The 14,639-nt window shown below is 34.2% G+C and overlaps 1 protein-coding gene across 1 annotated transcript in view; it reads left to right on the forward strand.

Moving 5' to 3' along the window:
- The first annotated feature begins 958 nt into the window (after positions 1-958).
- LOC114937503 (uncharacterized) overlaps positions 959-14,639 on the forward strand; it is a 33,946-nt gene continuing 20,265 nt past the window's right edge. Inside the window, exon 1 of the mRNA XM_029310985.2 lies at positions 959-1,791. Coding sequence (XP_029166818.1) covers positions 1,650-1,791 — 142 coding nt within the window. The 5' untranslated portion in view covers positions 959-1,649. The remainder of the gene's footprint in view (positions 1,792-14,639) is intronic.

Genomic DNA, 14,639 nt, shown 5'->3' on the forward strand with positions numbered 1-14,639 from the left:
GAGAAAGATTTCTGATTGGCCTGTCAAACGCTTCCTGTACTCCGACGAATAGATTTCTAAACGCACTCCCCGAAAAATTGATTAGTCGAGAGATCGTCTAGATTAGTCGTGTGTTCACTTGCGATAATCATTTTTCGGAAGAAACTGTTGAGCAAAGGTAAGAAACATGAAATAAACTAATTTTTAGAATAGATATTTCAAATAAGAATATAAATTGTATAAAAGTACGAAAGTTGAAAATTTTAAATAAAATAATATATTAAAATTCATCTCCGTCTTGGGTAATACACATTTATATACAATTAAAATTTGTATATGCATATATTATCTCGAATGAAAATTTTTATCTTTGAAAGAAATAATTTTAATATTTTCATATATATATATATATATATATATGAAAATATTATAATTATTTCTTTCGTGGATAAAAATTTTAATTTGAGACAATATGCATAAGGAATTGACAAACTTTAATTTGGGAAAGAGAAAAAAGCGAACAAACAAAAAAAACTTCTCCATTTAGAAATATATATATATATATATATATATATATATATATATATTTCTTATAATAAAATTTTTATAAAATATATATTCTTATATATTATATATATATTATTATATATTATAATAAAATGATTATAAAATATATATATCTATAAATTTTTATCTACGAAAGAAATAATTATAATATTTTCATATATATATATATATATATTTCTAAATGGAGAAACTATTTTTTTATTTGTTCGCTTTATTTTCTCTTTCTCAAATTAAAATGTGACAATTCCTTAACTTTTACATGTATTATATATTCGTCTATTATCTTGTACAAGTCAAGGTTAGAAAAATTTCGTTCATATAAGAATTGTTAAAGTATTAAAAATAAAAGCACGTGCATAAAATTTGAAATTTGTAGAGAAGAATCCTGTGGAACTTTTCTGCTCCGAGGGTTCCTAAAGTCCCCATTTGACGCTCGCTAGAGACGGCCCTGATTGGACGGTCTCCCCACCACGCCTGCCCCCACTCGCTGGAATCAGAAGCACCTGTTGCTCGCCTACCTGTTTTACTCGCTCCGTGGCCCGTGTCGTCAGTGCATCGCGCGAAGTTGCGTCGAGAGGAGCGGCGTGTTTAATCATTCGCGAGGTTCTCTCAATCGCGCGCGTAAGCGAACGTTCGTGAAATCGCGTCGTGTTTCGCGGAAAGCTCGGCGAAGGAAATGTCACGTCGCCGCGCTGACATTCCCAGAATCGAGAGTTGAGGAAAGTTTTTCGCTCGCGATCTCGCGAGAAGTTAGTCGCGAAGTTGTCGTCGAAAGAGACTGAAACTTGACGTCACGAAGCAAACTTCGCGCGAGTGCATCCACGCATTGTCACGTTTCAACAACGAAGAACGATGAGACGATCGTGAACGACAATCGATTTCCAAAACGCATATCGACTGCAGAGGAAAGGTAAAAGTACTTGCTTGGCGAACCGGCGCCTCTCCGGGAACGATCCCACACGCGCGAAACTATGCGATCAAATTGACGACAGAAGAGAAGGAAGAAAGAGAGAGAGAGATAGAAAGAGAGAAGGCAAGAACGGCCGCGACCGGTTGAAGCCGCGCGAGAATATGCGCGAGAGGCGGATCTGAGCAAGCGAGTCATGGAAGACGCAACAGCAGCAGCGCAGGATACCTGCTTCGGGGCGGGCAGCGTGGCCGGAGCCGTGATCGGGACCTTTCTGACGACGATCCTTCTGCTCGCTGTCGCCGCGCTCCTCTACAGGCAGTGGCGCAGACATAAGGGTGAGTCGTATCTTCCGCTTTAATAACCCGCTGACAGATCGCTTCTACTTCCAGCTTCGATCTTTCGAATTATTACCGCAAAACACACATTCGCGTAAAACCATGTTTGAAAACAAAATTCTCTTCACTTCTATTTGCACTTGTTCAGAAATTTGTGAATATACTTATTTCCAGAGTCGAAAATTACTCGATAAGAGGCACCACTTTTTCTGCGTTTCGAGATAATTACTATATATATTGCTATAAAATAATTACATACTACATAAATGTATATTTTGAATTACTATAATATAAAATTAAATTTTACTAAAACAATAATTAAACAATTACTATATAATTACTATACATACTATAAAATAATTACTATATATACTATATATACTACATAATTACTATATATTACTATAAAATAATTACAATCAATTTTCTGTAATTGAATTTTTTAAGAGTCTTCTCTCTTAAATTATTTTCTTATTTTTATTTCCTAAATATAATTTTGTTCCTAATTGCTAACAGCATTGAATTTATGATTTGACACACTGAAAAACAATCTTGTTGTATTAATAAAAATTCTATTCGAAAATGAGTGCAACAGAATTACTGGTTGCATCTACCAGAATTCCTTTTAATGCAACAAGCATCTTGTTTGCACATCAAATCAATTTGTGCAAACGAGATACTTGTTGCATTAAAAGGAATTCTGATATAGATGCAACCAGCAATTCTGTTGCACCCATTTTTGAATAGAATTATTATTAATGCAATAATATTTTTTTTCCAACGCACTAATGATAATTAGCGAGTTACTTCTTATTGCATTATTTATCATATGAAAATCGAAATGATAACTATTTTTATTATGCTTGCTTATTTATTATTTATTTATTTTTTTATCTTTTTTATAATAATTTGATCAAATAAAAGTGCGAATATGCTCTAGATCTTTATTTTTGTTTTGTCGATTCGAAAGATCGAACAGGCATCAGAGTTCATTGCAAAACGATAAACGAATGCTATTTAGATAAAAAAGCACAAGAGAGGATTCACTTTACACTTCGATGAATATCAATTCGAGTGTTAATTGATGCTATTTTTAAATGTCTCCATTGATTCTCACATGTACATACTCCCTTTGGCGCTTTGCAAATTTTCTTATCGATACGATATGTCATATTTATTCATATATATTTGAAATGAAATATTTAAAGGAGCTTGAATAAAAATTAAAAGTAGAATGTTTGATTACATTAACATATATTGGCGATTTAAAATTGTGCGACATAGAAAGATATCTGGCACTTGTCGTTATCGTTTTGGAAAGGGAATTGAAAGTGATTTGATATATATATATATATATGTATCCTGACACTTTCCACGTGAAACACGTGTGGTGCAACGAGTCAAACGATGCGAGTTTCCGCACAAACGTAGCAATTTCATATCAACAGAAACTACTATTTTCAAGAGAAACATTATTTCCTTTTTTCAACAGAAAATATATTCTGCTAAGATTTCTTGACAACAAATTTTCTTCTCAGAAATTGTTATATTAATAGGAAACTTCTCGACATAGAAAAGATTAAACAATTCTCTTGATATAAAATTCGCAATTAGTCTTTAAAAATAATTATTAAAATACACTGAAAAAAATTGTTAACTTGACTAAACCGTTCGACTAAATTACTATTTTGTTAATTGAACATCTATTAGTATTTAAGTCAAATAAACGTTTTGTTTTATCTAATATGTTACATTTAATTTAAATATTTCTATATGTTCTGTTAACAAAATAGAATTTAGTTGAACGGTTTAATCAAGTTAACAATTTTTTCTGTGTATCAAAAATTCAGAAATGGTCTTAAAATTCATCAAAATTCTCTGCTCCACGAAAGATGGGGACAGAATTATAATTTCTGTATGTAAATATAGATTAAGATTATCGAAAAACAAGATTGACATTCTTCGGTTTCTTCTCTTCCCTTTATCTCATTAGGATCGCATTCTCGTATTCTCGATTTGTGCAATGACAATCGCCCGCATTTTTTTGTCGAGATTTTCACATAGTTGTAGCGGCCGCACGCATTTATGCGACTCGATCGGTGAAAGTAATTTAACACGTCGAGTTCTATACGGCGAACGCCGGTATCTGTTACGATGACGTTGACGTTGGCGAAATTCCGATGTTACGCACGCGTGTGTGTACACGAATATTGATTCGAGTTGTTACTTTCGTTTGCGAATATTTAGATTTCGTTTTCGCGGTGAAACCGGACAGGATTGTTGCTACATATAATAATACCGAATAAATCTTAAGCATCGATCAATTTAATAAATTCAATAATTTACATAAAATATAAGGAAATTGTTTTTTTATCCATCAAGAGATTCGCGTTAACAATCTTTGCTTCGAATTAATTTCAAAAATGCTCTCTAATTGTGAGAATGAAATTCTTGGAGCAAAAGGCTCGACGCGAGACGCAGAGGGAAATAAAGTACATACCCTTAGAGGAAATACCTCTGCCATTGTAGCAGCAACCTGATGCACATACATGCATGTGCACATATGTGTGTTTGTATATGTACATACGTAAGATGTTAGTTTCCCGGCGAATTCCCTCGTACGAGCGCTATCACATCGCGAATGTTGGCGAATCGCGACAAGATTTACGTACCTGAGGAGAAACGCGGAAGCGATTCGAGTGCCGAGCTCTTCTGGCTGTTCTCGTTCGTCCTCGGCGACGTGAATGTTCGATATTCGTTATCTGCTCGATGACGCAAAACGATGACAGAAGCCACCCTCGGCGCCAAAAATAGAGAACGCTTACCGCATACTTAGGATACTTGAATAATATCGACACTTCCGGGGAAAACTAGCACGTTTAATCGTACTTAAACTTAAGGAATATTTATTTCTAATTTATGCTCGAAGATAAAAAAAAGGTACGGGTCTTTCTCCGTTATATCCTCGCGTGACTTGTGAAAGGAGGTTCATAATTTTGCATCCAAGTCTAAAAGACGAGGCGGGATTATTAAGTTGCGAAATATACAGTCTTGTGAATCTCGTAGAATATAGATAATAGATCATCTCTCGATCGATTATATTGATACGTGATTAGATGTTTTACCTCGGTGTTTATCATTAAATAAGAATCCATTTAAAGCTCATTTGCATGGCCTCTAATTCTCTCGCATGCCGTTCTATATAACTTTTATTTAAATGAATTTGGCGATCTCTCTCGAAGCTCAACACTTATCGTGCTATTTAGAAGTTGTTTGCTCTTTTTTTTTATTTCAAATTAATTATCCTTTAGACTCTTATTTTTGAAAGTTTATACGCAAACGCAGCGAGTATATTGCATTTAAATTCGAACTTTGGTTTCCCTCGCGTACATATGTATATACATATTTGTCATCTCTTGTCTGCTGGAAAATTAATTTGCTGTGGACGCAATATAATGTGGGCGATAGATATATATTTCGAAATAAAATTGTCCTTCCATTCTCGAAGCTTGTTTTATTTTATAACTGCGTGCGATTTAAAAATCACGTGCGTGTTTATAATATAATTTAAATATTAAATTCTATATCACACACATGTGTATTATTACGCAATTTTTTGCATTTTGATTTGTGCTATGCAATTATTTTTTATGATATGCATAACTGTACAGAAGGTATTCGTGTTATTGTTCACATGGGAAAGCCTTGACTTCAATAATTCGAAATTCATTCCTGAGTTCTGTCTTTTTTTCCTCTCTAAAATTTTCTGTATTAATTTAAATATTCTCTCGAATAATTTATTCTGCCATTCCTCGCTGCAACAAATCACTAAATATTTATACACATATTTTTCGTATTAAATGCTACCTTTTCTTCTTTGTCATTATTAGGCACGTCCGTCTCTCTGACACACATTAAAATTCCTCTGTTCTACTTTCCCTAATTACGATATTTTCTGCGCAATCCACGTCCGTAATAGGGGAAACTATTTCGCGATGTCACGTACGACAGTTGTGCGACATCTGTCACGTAAATCCGAGTAAGTAATTCACACCGCGGTGCAAGTTGTAAATATCGCTATATGTACATGCACCGGCGTCGTGGGCCGCATCATCGTCACAAATAAGGTCCCCGGTCGCGTCTCCTTGATTACCTCTGATCTTTCCGCTCGATCACTTATCCGCCCGAAGGCCAGTGTTATTTTGTGCCGCGAGCGAACGCTCCGCACGGACGGAGAAAATTATTTTCCTTCAACGGCGAGACTACGCGAAATGTCGAAACGACTGTGAAGTTATATGCCGCGTTTCGATCCCGCGGTATTTCCCTCGCGACTCGCGAACGCAACATTCCAAGCGTATAAAATCGAAAGACATATGTGCCTTCGAGGGAGGAGGTTTTCGTTATGCATAATTAATCGAACACATCGGTGCATCAGCGAATAAATTTCACAAAAAATGTCAAATTTTATAAAAAAACAATTTCCCGAAAAATTCTCTTTATTTTGCAGAAGTATTTTGGTTTGAACTTTTAAAAACAATTTTAAAATGGAATTTATTTATTTTGTGTGCATACGCTGTCTATTTTCTTTTCGCTGAATGGCTTCCAGAGGCTGAGCATTTTACATAGATTAATTCTAATAAGTTTTTAAAAAGGTAGACATCCTCTATTCTGGAATATATAATAGTCTATTAGTGAAATAAAAAAAATTACCTGACTTGAATAATTGCATTCGTAATTCGAGAAAAAATCTGCATGTTTAATAGTTGATTTTATTAAATCCACAACATGAACAAACCTCGCTCGACCGCTGGCGGACTTTGATACATCAAAGTCTACTTTCGGGCGATTTAATTTCTTTTTCCTTTTTTTTTTTTAATGGAGGGAAGCCAACCGTGCTCGCGCGATTTTATACCGGTTTTCGAGCGAAAACGTGGCTATTATCGAGTTCGTCGCAAAAGAGGGACCGATCTCAGGGGCGCCATTAAAACGGCTAGCATTATAAACGACGGACACACGCGCGATATATATATGTACGCATAACCGCGTAGACGATAGACAAAACCGGCGAAGGCTTTTAGAAAGTGCGGCGGCTTCTGGGCTCCCTGACCGGGTCGTTCGTTGTGTCCGACACCACCGTAAGCACCGGCATACCAAACGTTGCATATATATACGCGTTTACATGCGTGCGCGCGAACAACCCGCGGCGCATCGTTATTGCTTTCAAAACCGTATCTGCTTATGCATTTTATTATTCATTTCATTGAAACATATGAATGACAAAAGTCTTATAAGAAAATATATGTGTGTCGATGATATAAATTTATCAGGGTGTCTAGCAGTCAGGGAAATCTGGAAAACCGGACATTCTCGGGGAATTTTAATCTGGAATTGTCAGGGAAGAGTCAAGAAATTTTACTATTTATCTGGATTTTTTCACATTATTCTACATTTGTCTTAATAATTTGAAATTTTTTATTAACTAAATATAAACTTGTTAAAAATCGATTTATCTACAGCGTGTTCGTTAATTTATATTTTCATCGTCGTGTTATTTTGTGTTAATATTGAATTCAAATGTTAAATTATTAAAACAACTAAAAATAACAGAATGTGCATCTATTTATAATTTTACATAACAAATATGTTCTGTATTATTAATGGCAAAATTTATCTATTAAAATTTATTTAAAAAATTTTATTTTATAATATAAGTAGGAATGATAAATGTAAAATTAACATTTTTAAAAATAATTTTACATTAAAACTTTGTTAATTGTAGACAAAATTTCAAAGTACTTGAAACCTTGAATTTTTTGTATTAAAATATTAACACAATATTCGTGTCATCATTTAACATATCTGTTAATACAGATAACACAATACAGTTCACACACACAAATTTTTCAACTGTGTAGATTTGAGTATTTAAATGGATACCAAAGAAAAAAATTTGAAGGGAATTTCGAATTATTTAATTCAAGGCTCTACGAGAACTAAAGCAATAATATCTTCTACAAAATTATATGCATATAGCACAGAATGAAGAGAACATTTTATGAATAAAACATGTATATATACACACATATATTTGATGTAACGAATGTCATAAGAGATTATCTAACTCTCGTTATCTTTCATTCTGTAGGTTACCGTGATTTTTATCGATCTCTCGATTGTTAATAAAGCGTGATATGGCCTTTAATTCTCTCGGATATACAAGACACCCGCAATCTTCGCGCACATGCGTGTAGAATATGCGTGAATATCGCGGCGTTTATAACCGGCCCGCGGTAATAAATTACTTTCACGAAGCCATTCCGACGCGACGGTGTCGCGAGAATCGGATCGCATGATCCGGACGACGCTCCGACACACACATATGCACATATACATGCACACGCTTACTTTTAACCGATGCTCGATTGCATAGGGAAGACGTTTCTGCCGCGCAAGTTCCGTGAAAGATATCAAGTTTTATGATATGCAGCGCGAGAGCGAATATTCGCTTCTCATCTCAGTCTGACGTAATTGCAATTTTGCAAAACCCATGCAGCGAGTGCACTTTCAATGCGAGGGCATATGCGTGTTAATTGTGTCTCGCATTTATTGCGCGACTTTATTTATCTCGGTCTATGTTCTGTAATCTGCTTTAATTACTTTCACTAATTCAGAGGCTCGTAATTTTAATCGCTAATAAACTTTTCATAATTAATATAATTTATTTAAACTTCCTTTTAATAGGAAAGGTAGTAAGTTGTTTCTATAAAAGTAAAAATGGGTGTGTGTTAATCAATTTTTATATATATGTATACGCGCATACATCCATATATATGTGTATACACGCACAAATTATACATTTTAAATCTCAATATAAATTCAATGCAATAGTTTGTGAAGCTAATTAACGTGTATTTTATGTCCTATTGTAAAACTTGACGCGTTTTGCATAATGACATGTCTTACACATAAATTTGCATGTGAGATGGCAAAAACTATTTCTTGCGCATAGCTCGAATCTAATTAATCTATTATCACTGTTTTTTCAAGTTCTTTGCTCAAGTTTGGAGTGAATTTTTTAGAGCAAAATTTAAAAAACATTTGTAGGAAACTCTTTTGCTTTAAATTAAATTCCACAATCGGATCTGCAATTAGACACAAAATCGAGCAACTGTCGATGAAAGGAAGGATATTACATTCGGTTGTCAGGTACTGCGCAACAAACGTAAAGTGCTATATTGGCTGCTGCTACCTGCTCGTAGCCTCGTTTGGTTTACACGTAATGGCTATCCTCTGTTTACTGTCGCGTGGAGGAACATATCGATCCTATCGAATGTTTTGAGACTAATATGATACGAAGAGTCGAAGCGAAAGAGACATATCGCAGATGCGAAAATGATAAAAAATTATAGAGGACGATTGTAATTATATGTATTATTTTTTTACAAAATTCTTTAATTGCGTTATCTATATTTTGAAATATTTGCATTTTGATCATTTAGATTTAGGAGAGAAAAATCATTTTTATATGTTTAAAAGACTCTAAGCTCGCGTGATGATACGCGGACGACATTAATGTCGTCGTCGAGATTTCTTGTAATTTTTTACGATCACGTGTTTCCTCTCCAAACGAGATCTTCCACATGTCACGTGTGCATCCGTGACAGGTGATCATGTTAAAATACATCGCTGTGTGTCGTGCAGAAACATCATAAAAGTGCAATAAACGTGTTAAAGTAACGTCATAGGAATATTTATACTAGGTTGTGGTAGGCAGAGATTATTAACACGATTGAAAAAAAAAAAAGACGCATTGTTTATAAAAATCGCGGTCTTAAGGCCGAAGAAATCGAATCGCCTTATATGTTCGTACGAGAATGCAACAGCATTAAATCTTCGAAGGTAGAAGCTGAATCACTGCTCCGAAATCGTATTTTTTACAATGTCATGTAACCTGGCGTGACGAGATGAAATTAGCGCTAATGAATGTGTCCGCGAAACGCAATTTTCACAAAGTTACGATTATCAGTAAAGATTATCTACTTGAAACACGCACGCGTCGCATTATGCAGATTATAAAATTACTATTTTATTATTTGATTATTATAAAAGCACGTATCTTTTATCTAGATCGATAATTTTTTTAATTAAAAAAAATTCTTTATACACTGACAAAAAATTTGTTGACTTGACTTTTATATATAAACTTTACAACTGAATATTATTTCGTTAATTGAGAGAACATAAAAGAATATTTAAATTAAATATAACATATTAAATCTAAAACATCTTCAAATTAACAAATCTTTTTTCAGTGCACAAAATCGATCTATACGAGATGGCCCGAAGTTATTAAATCTTTTTTTCCGTTAGATAAGAGAGCGAGGCATTTTATAAAGCGGTGGAAGAGAAAGCGTGCGATCATCGGTGACGAGAAGATGCATTCCGCGAGATTCGTCGGGCGAGTAGTAAAAGGACGACGCGAATCATATTCGAATCTAGGACATGTCGTATGAGAATCGGTTTGCGGGTTTCTCACATCTCCCATACGTTCTTGTACATACGACGGTATATAGTGCGGCGTATTATAGCGTAAGAAAAATCTCGACCGTGCCGTGGAAATGGATTAATAGCTCACTCGCGCGAATTACGCTCATTACCTACATCGACGCGGTTAAATGCACGATAAAGACTGCGTCGCGTCTGATTAAAACATGCGTTCGCATTTGTCTATATATCTAGATGCTAACGGTGGTCTGTTTGGCCAAATCGCGAAATAACTGATTAGGAGAATAACATATTCCGTTTTTCTCAAACACGAAAAATTTACGAAACTTCTCGATAATTTTATATATTATATTTTTTATTTGTTTCTTTTTTTATGAACAAATTTTTTGAATAATTGGAACATACAAATATTGTTTTTCCGCGATTAATATTCACGGAGATGCAGGGTCTAGTGGTCAGGGAAATCTAAAAATTCGGGTATTGTCAGGGAATTTTATAAATCTGGAATTGTCAGGGAAAATCAGGAAATTTTACTATTTATCTGGATTTTTTCACATTATTCTACATTTGGCTCAATAATTTGAAATTTTTTATTAAGTAAATATAAACTTTTCCTTGACTCCCAGCACGTTAATTTTCGGTGTTGTTAAAAATCGATTCATCTACAGCGTATTCATTAATTTATATTTTCATCGTCGTGTTATTTTATTTTAATTTGATAGAGGCAAAACTAAAAAATTTGATATAAATAAAAAAGGTGATTATTTGTATCGATTATCGTACATAATGCAGATTGTATAATTAATTTAAATTTTTGTTTTTTTAACTTCCGAATTTTTTCATTGTTGACAAAAATATCTCATGAGGATTTAACATTTAATTGATTTATCATATAGATATATGCAAATGATATATTTGGAAAAAATAATACTAAAAAGTCAGAGAAAAAATTAATTTCTGGTCTTGGAAAATCTAAAAAAATCAGAGAATTTTTTCATCGAGTCTGCTAAACACCTTGAGATAGAACGCGAATATACACAAAATCTTGTATTTTCATCTTGTGCTCTCTTGGAGCGGACGTTCTTTAATGATAAAATTAGTCCACAGAATTGAAACGACTATACCAACGAATGTCCAAGTGACGCAGTTTCATGAATCACGATGTATTACGTCGGTAATCAGATCACACAGACATGTACATATGTATACGGAGACGAGGACACTCGCATTGTCCCGTCTTCATTCACGAGAGTATTGTTGTGGGACGCACAAAAAGGAAAAAAAGAACGCACTAGGCCGGGCTTACGATGGGATTTTCGCTTTCCATTAGACATAGAAGCGCGCCCATCTGTGAGCGTCTCAACTGGAGCGGCAACGTTTCGATTAGAGCGGGTAATAACGCCTTCCTGTTTGAGATAAAGTGGAATACTCCGACATTGACACGCTTTCCGGACGAGATCCTATAAGGCTTAAGACACACACACATACATATTTTTTTCGCACAACACAAATCCGTAAACCCGCCCAGCTGTAATAATTGTGACAAGCATTAACGACTCTCTTGACTTAAGTCTAAGATACTTGAGATACTTATAACTCTAGACTGATTAGAATGTATATGCACATAAGTCGCAAAATAATGCATTAAATCGGAGAAATATACAGACATAAACTCAGATAAAATATTATGGATATAGGTATTTTTACAAGAGATATTAAATACCACAGACAAAACTTTAGCAAATTGTTAAAATTAAATGATAAATACTTTTATATGCAGCACAATTTTTAGTTTATTAGTCTAGTTTTCGGCGTCGACAATTAATTAATTCACTTTCCAAAAAATTCGAAAGAATAATCTGAGATCAAATTAACTTTCAATTTTAATTAGATCAATTTCTCGAGTTTATGGAGTAATATAAAATTATACCTCATACTCGCAATTTTTTCTCACTATATACGCCAGACTCTGGACCACCTTCCGACACAATCTGTTTCAATGAGATATGCGGAGAAAGAGAGAGAATGTGAGGAAACTGCATTGTTAAGGCAATGCATCGTGCAAGCGATCGGTGCAAAACTACATTGTACGCGCGGTTCCATTGAACCTCCTCTTTCTCCTAAGCGGAGCGAACTCGCGGAATCCGGGCGCAGAATGCAAGACCGCATAAGAGCCGGCTCTTTATCTGCCCGGTATGAACGAGATATCGGCAAACGGGTTTCGCAACTTTTCAGCACACGCAGTTCGGTGAACACGCAGTTCGGTCCACTCTTACATCGAGCTGGTTCCCGCTGATTTTCGCGACGTTTTTCCGATTTGATCGACCGATTTATTCTAATTTTTAATACACGGATTAATCTATCTCGGAACGATGTCTTCATCAATTTTTTATTTATTTTGACATTTGACATATTTTCTCTTACATCTCTCTCTCTTTCTCTCTTTGCAAAATTTGTCTTGTTATTAATATTTATTAAAATATGAAATAGTACAGAAAATTTTTATCTTTTATGTTTCATACGAGATTATTTGATTAATCGATTTAAATTATTTAAAGGATAATTTGCTGTACATTTAATTAATAGCATAAATTATAATCAAGTGATTGAAAATCCTGGTCAAATAAAAAATTTTTATTTTATTTTTAATATATATATATACACGTATGCAAGCTTACATATCTAAAGTGGAGCAATATACGAAGACTACCTAATGTAGATGGTAAAAGATAAAACTGACAAGCCACTGTCACTTGACACACACTTCTTACATAATATAATATTGTAAACATGTTTCTTTAACATATATCCACATTTTTATCGGTGAAATCGAAAATTGTACACAAAGGTGCGGAAACACATCTTTGAGTTATAGAAATTATTTGCTCTTCGCGGTTCTCTCTGTGTCGACAAGGAATAATTGCGATATTAGATATGAGAAGACATTTCGTAATGTGTTATTCATTAAATCGTACGTTATAAGCGACGCATGTAATAATGCATCATGTTACAAAAAAATGTAACAGTTGTTTGCACATGTAAAATATGAAATATTATAAACTAGGCAACTATATTTTATTGATAAACTTCTTTTAATTTTTCTCTTATAAACTGGATTTATTTATAAGTCTAGAACAATTCTACGAATAGTCTAGTAAAATTAGACTTTGACTTCATAAAAATTAAAATCAAGCTGAATTTTTATGGAGACCTTTATTTCGATATTCTAATGAAATCCTAAAAAGTACCCTTAATTTTATCCAGAGCATCTTTTATGGGGGGTAAAAAAAGGTAAATTTTAGTTTTTGCCATTATCTTGAAAATTATCAATTTTTCAAGAAAAATAGTTATTATCAAAATTGTTAATTCCACGAAAAAAAGTATAATGACCTTTTTTGTAAGGAATTTTATGAGCTACAATTTTGATAATTACTATTTTTCTCGAAAAATTGATAGTTTTCGGGTTAATGGAAAAAAACTGAAAGCCCTGGATGAAATTAAGGGTACTTTTTGGGATTTCATTAGAACATCGAAATAAAGGTCTCCACAAAAATTCAGCTTGGTCCTAATTTTTATGAAGTTTTGCCTTTTCAAGCCTATAATTTTACTGGGGTAGAAATTCTACGATCCTATCTAAAGTATATGAGATTTATTAATTTTTTTTCCTTTATCCTCTTTCGATTTTACATGACGTCCTACGCCATCGCACAACGCATCCATACGCATTAGAATTACATAATGAAAAACAGTCCTCCCACGGTGCTACCAGGTCCTACTTGACGGGTCTTCCTCTCCTTTTCCCCCTGCCCTTCTCGACGTGGATTGATGCAGGCCTTATTTATGAAAGTCTCCTACTTTTCCGCGGCGCGTTTCTTGCTCATATCGAAGCGTGATTTACGAGTCACGCATCCCTGCGCGCGTGCGCTCTCTCGTGTAATTTGATGATTTTCTACGTGCACGCGCGTGGCAATTCGAGTTTCGCGAACGGAAGGTATTATAATGCATCAGTATGTTGTATATAATAACGGCCGGCTATATTTTCTCCTCGTGCGCACATGTGATACCGGAAATTAACGCGCTATTAGCCGCGAAGTTAACGAGAGTACGTAATCAGGGGTACACGACCGTGTTTTATGTGTGAACACGAAGAAAAAACGCGGTCTTCTATCATCAATATATGTATATTATATATTATTCTAAAATTATTCCGCGGTTCGCAAAAGTGAGACTTGAGAGATTAATGTATAACACGGAGAGAATTTTCTCCTGAAAATTTTTTCCTGAAAATCATGTTGGACAATATCATATTGGAAGAATTTGATGAGTTTCTCTGATTAATATTT

The sequence above is a fragment of the Nylanderia fulva genome, unplaced genomic scaffold, assembly GCF_048542155.1.
Source record: "Nylanderia fulva isolate GAGA-0341 unplaced genomic scaffold, ASM4854215v1 Scaffold34, whole genome shotgun sequence".
Lineage (NCBI taxonomy): Eukaryota > Metazoa > Arthropoda > Insecta > Hymenoptera > Formicidae > Nylanderia > Nylanderia fulva.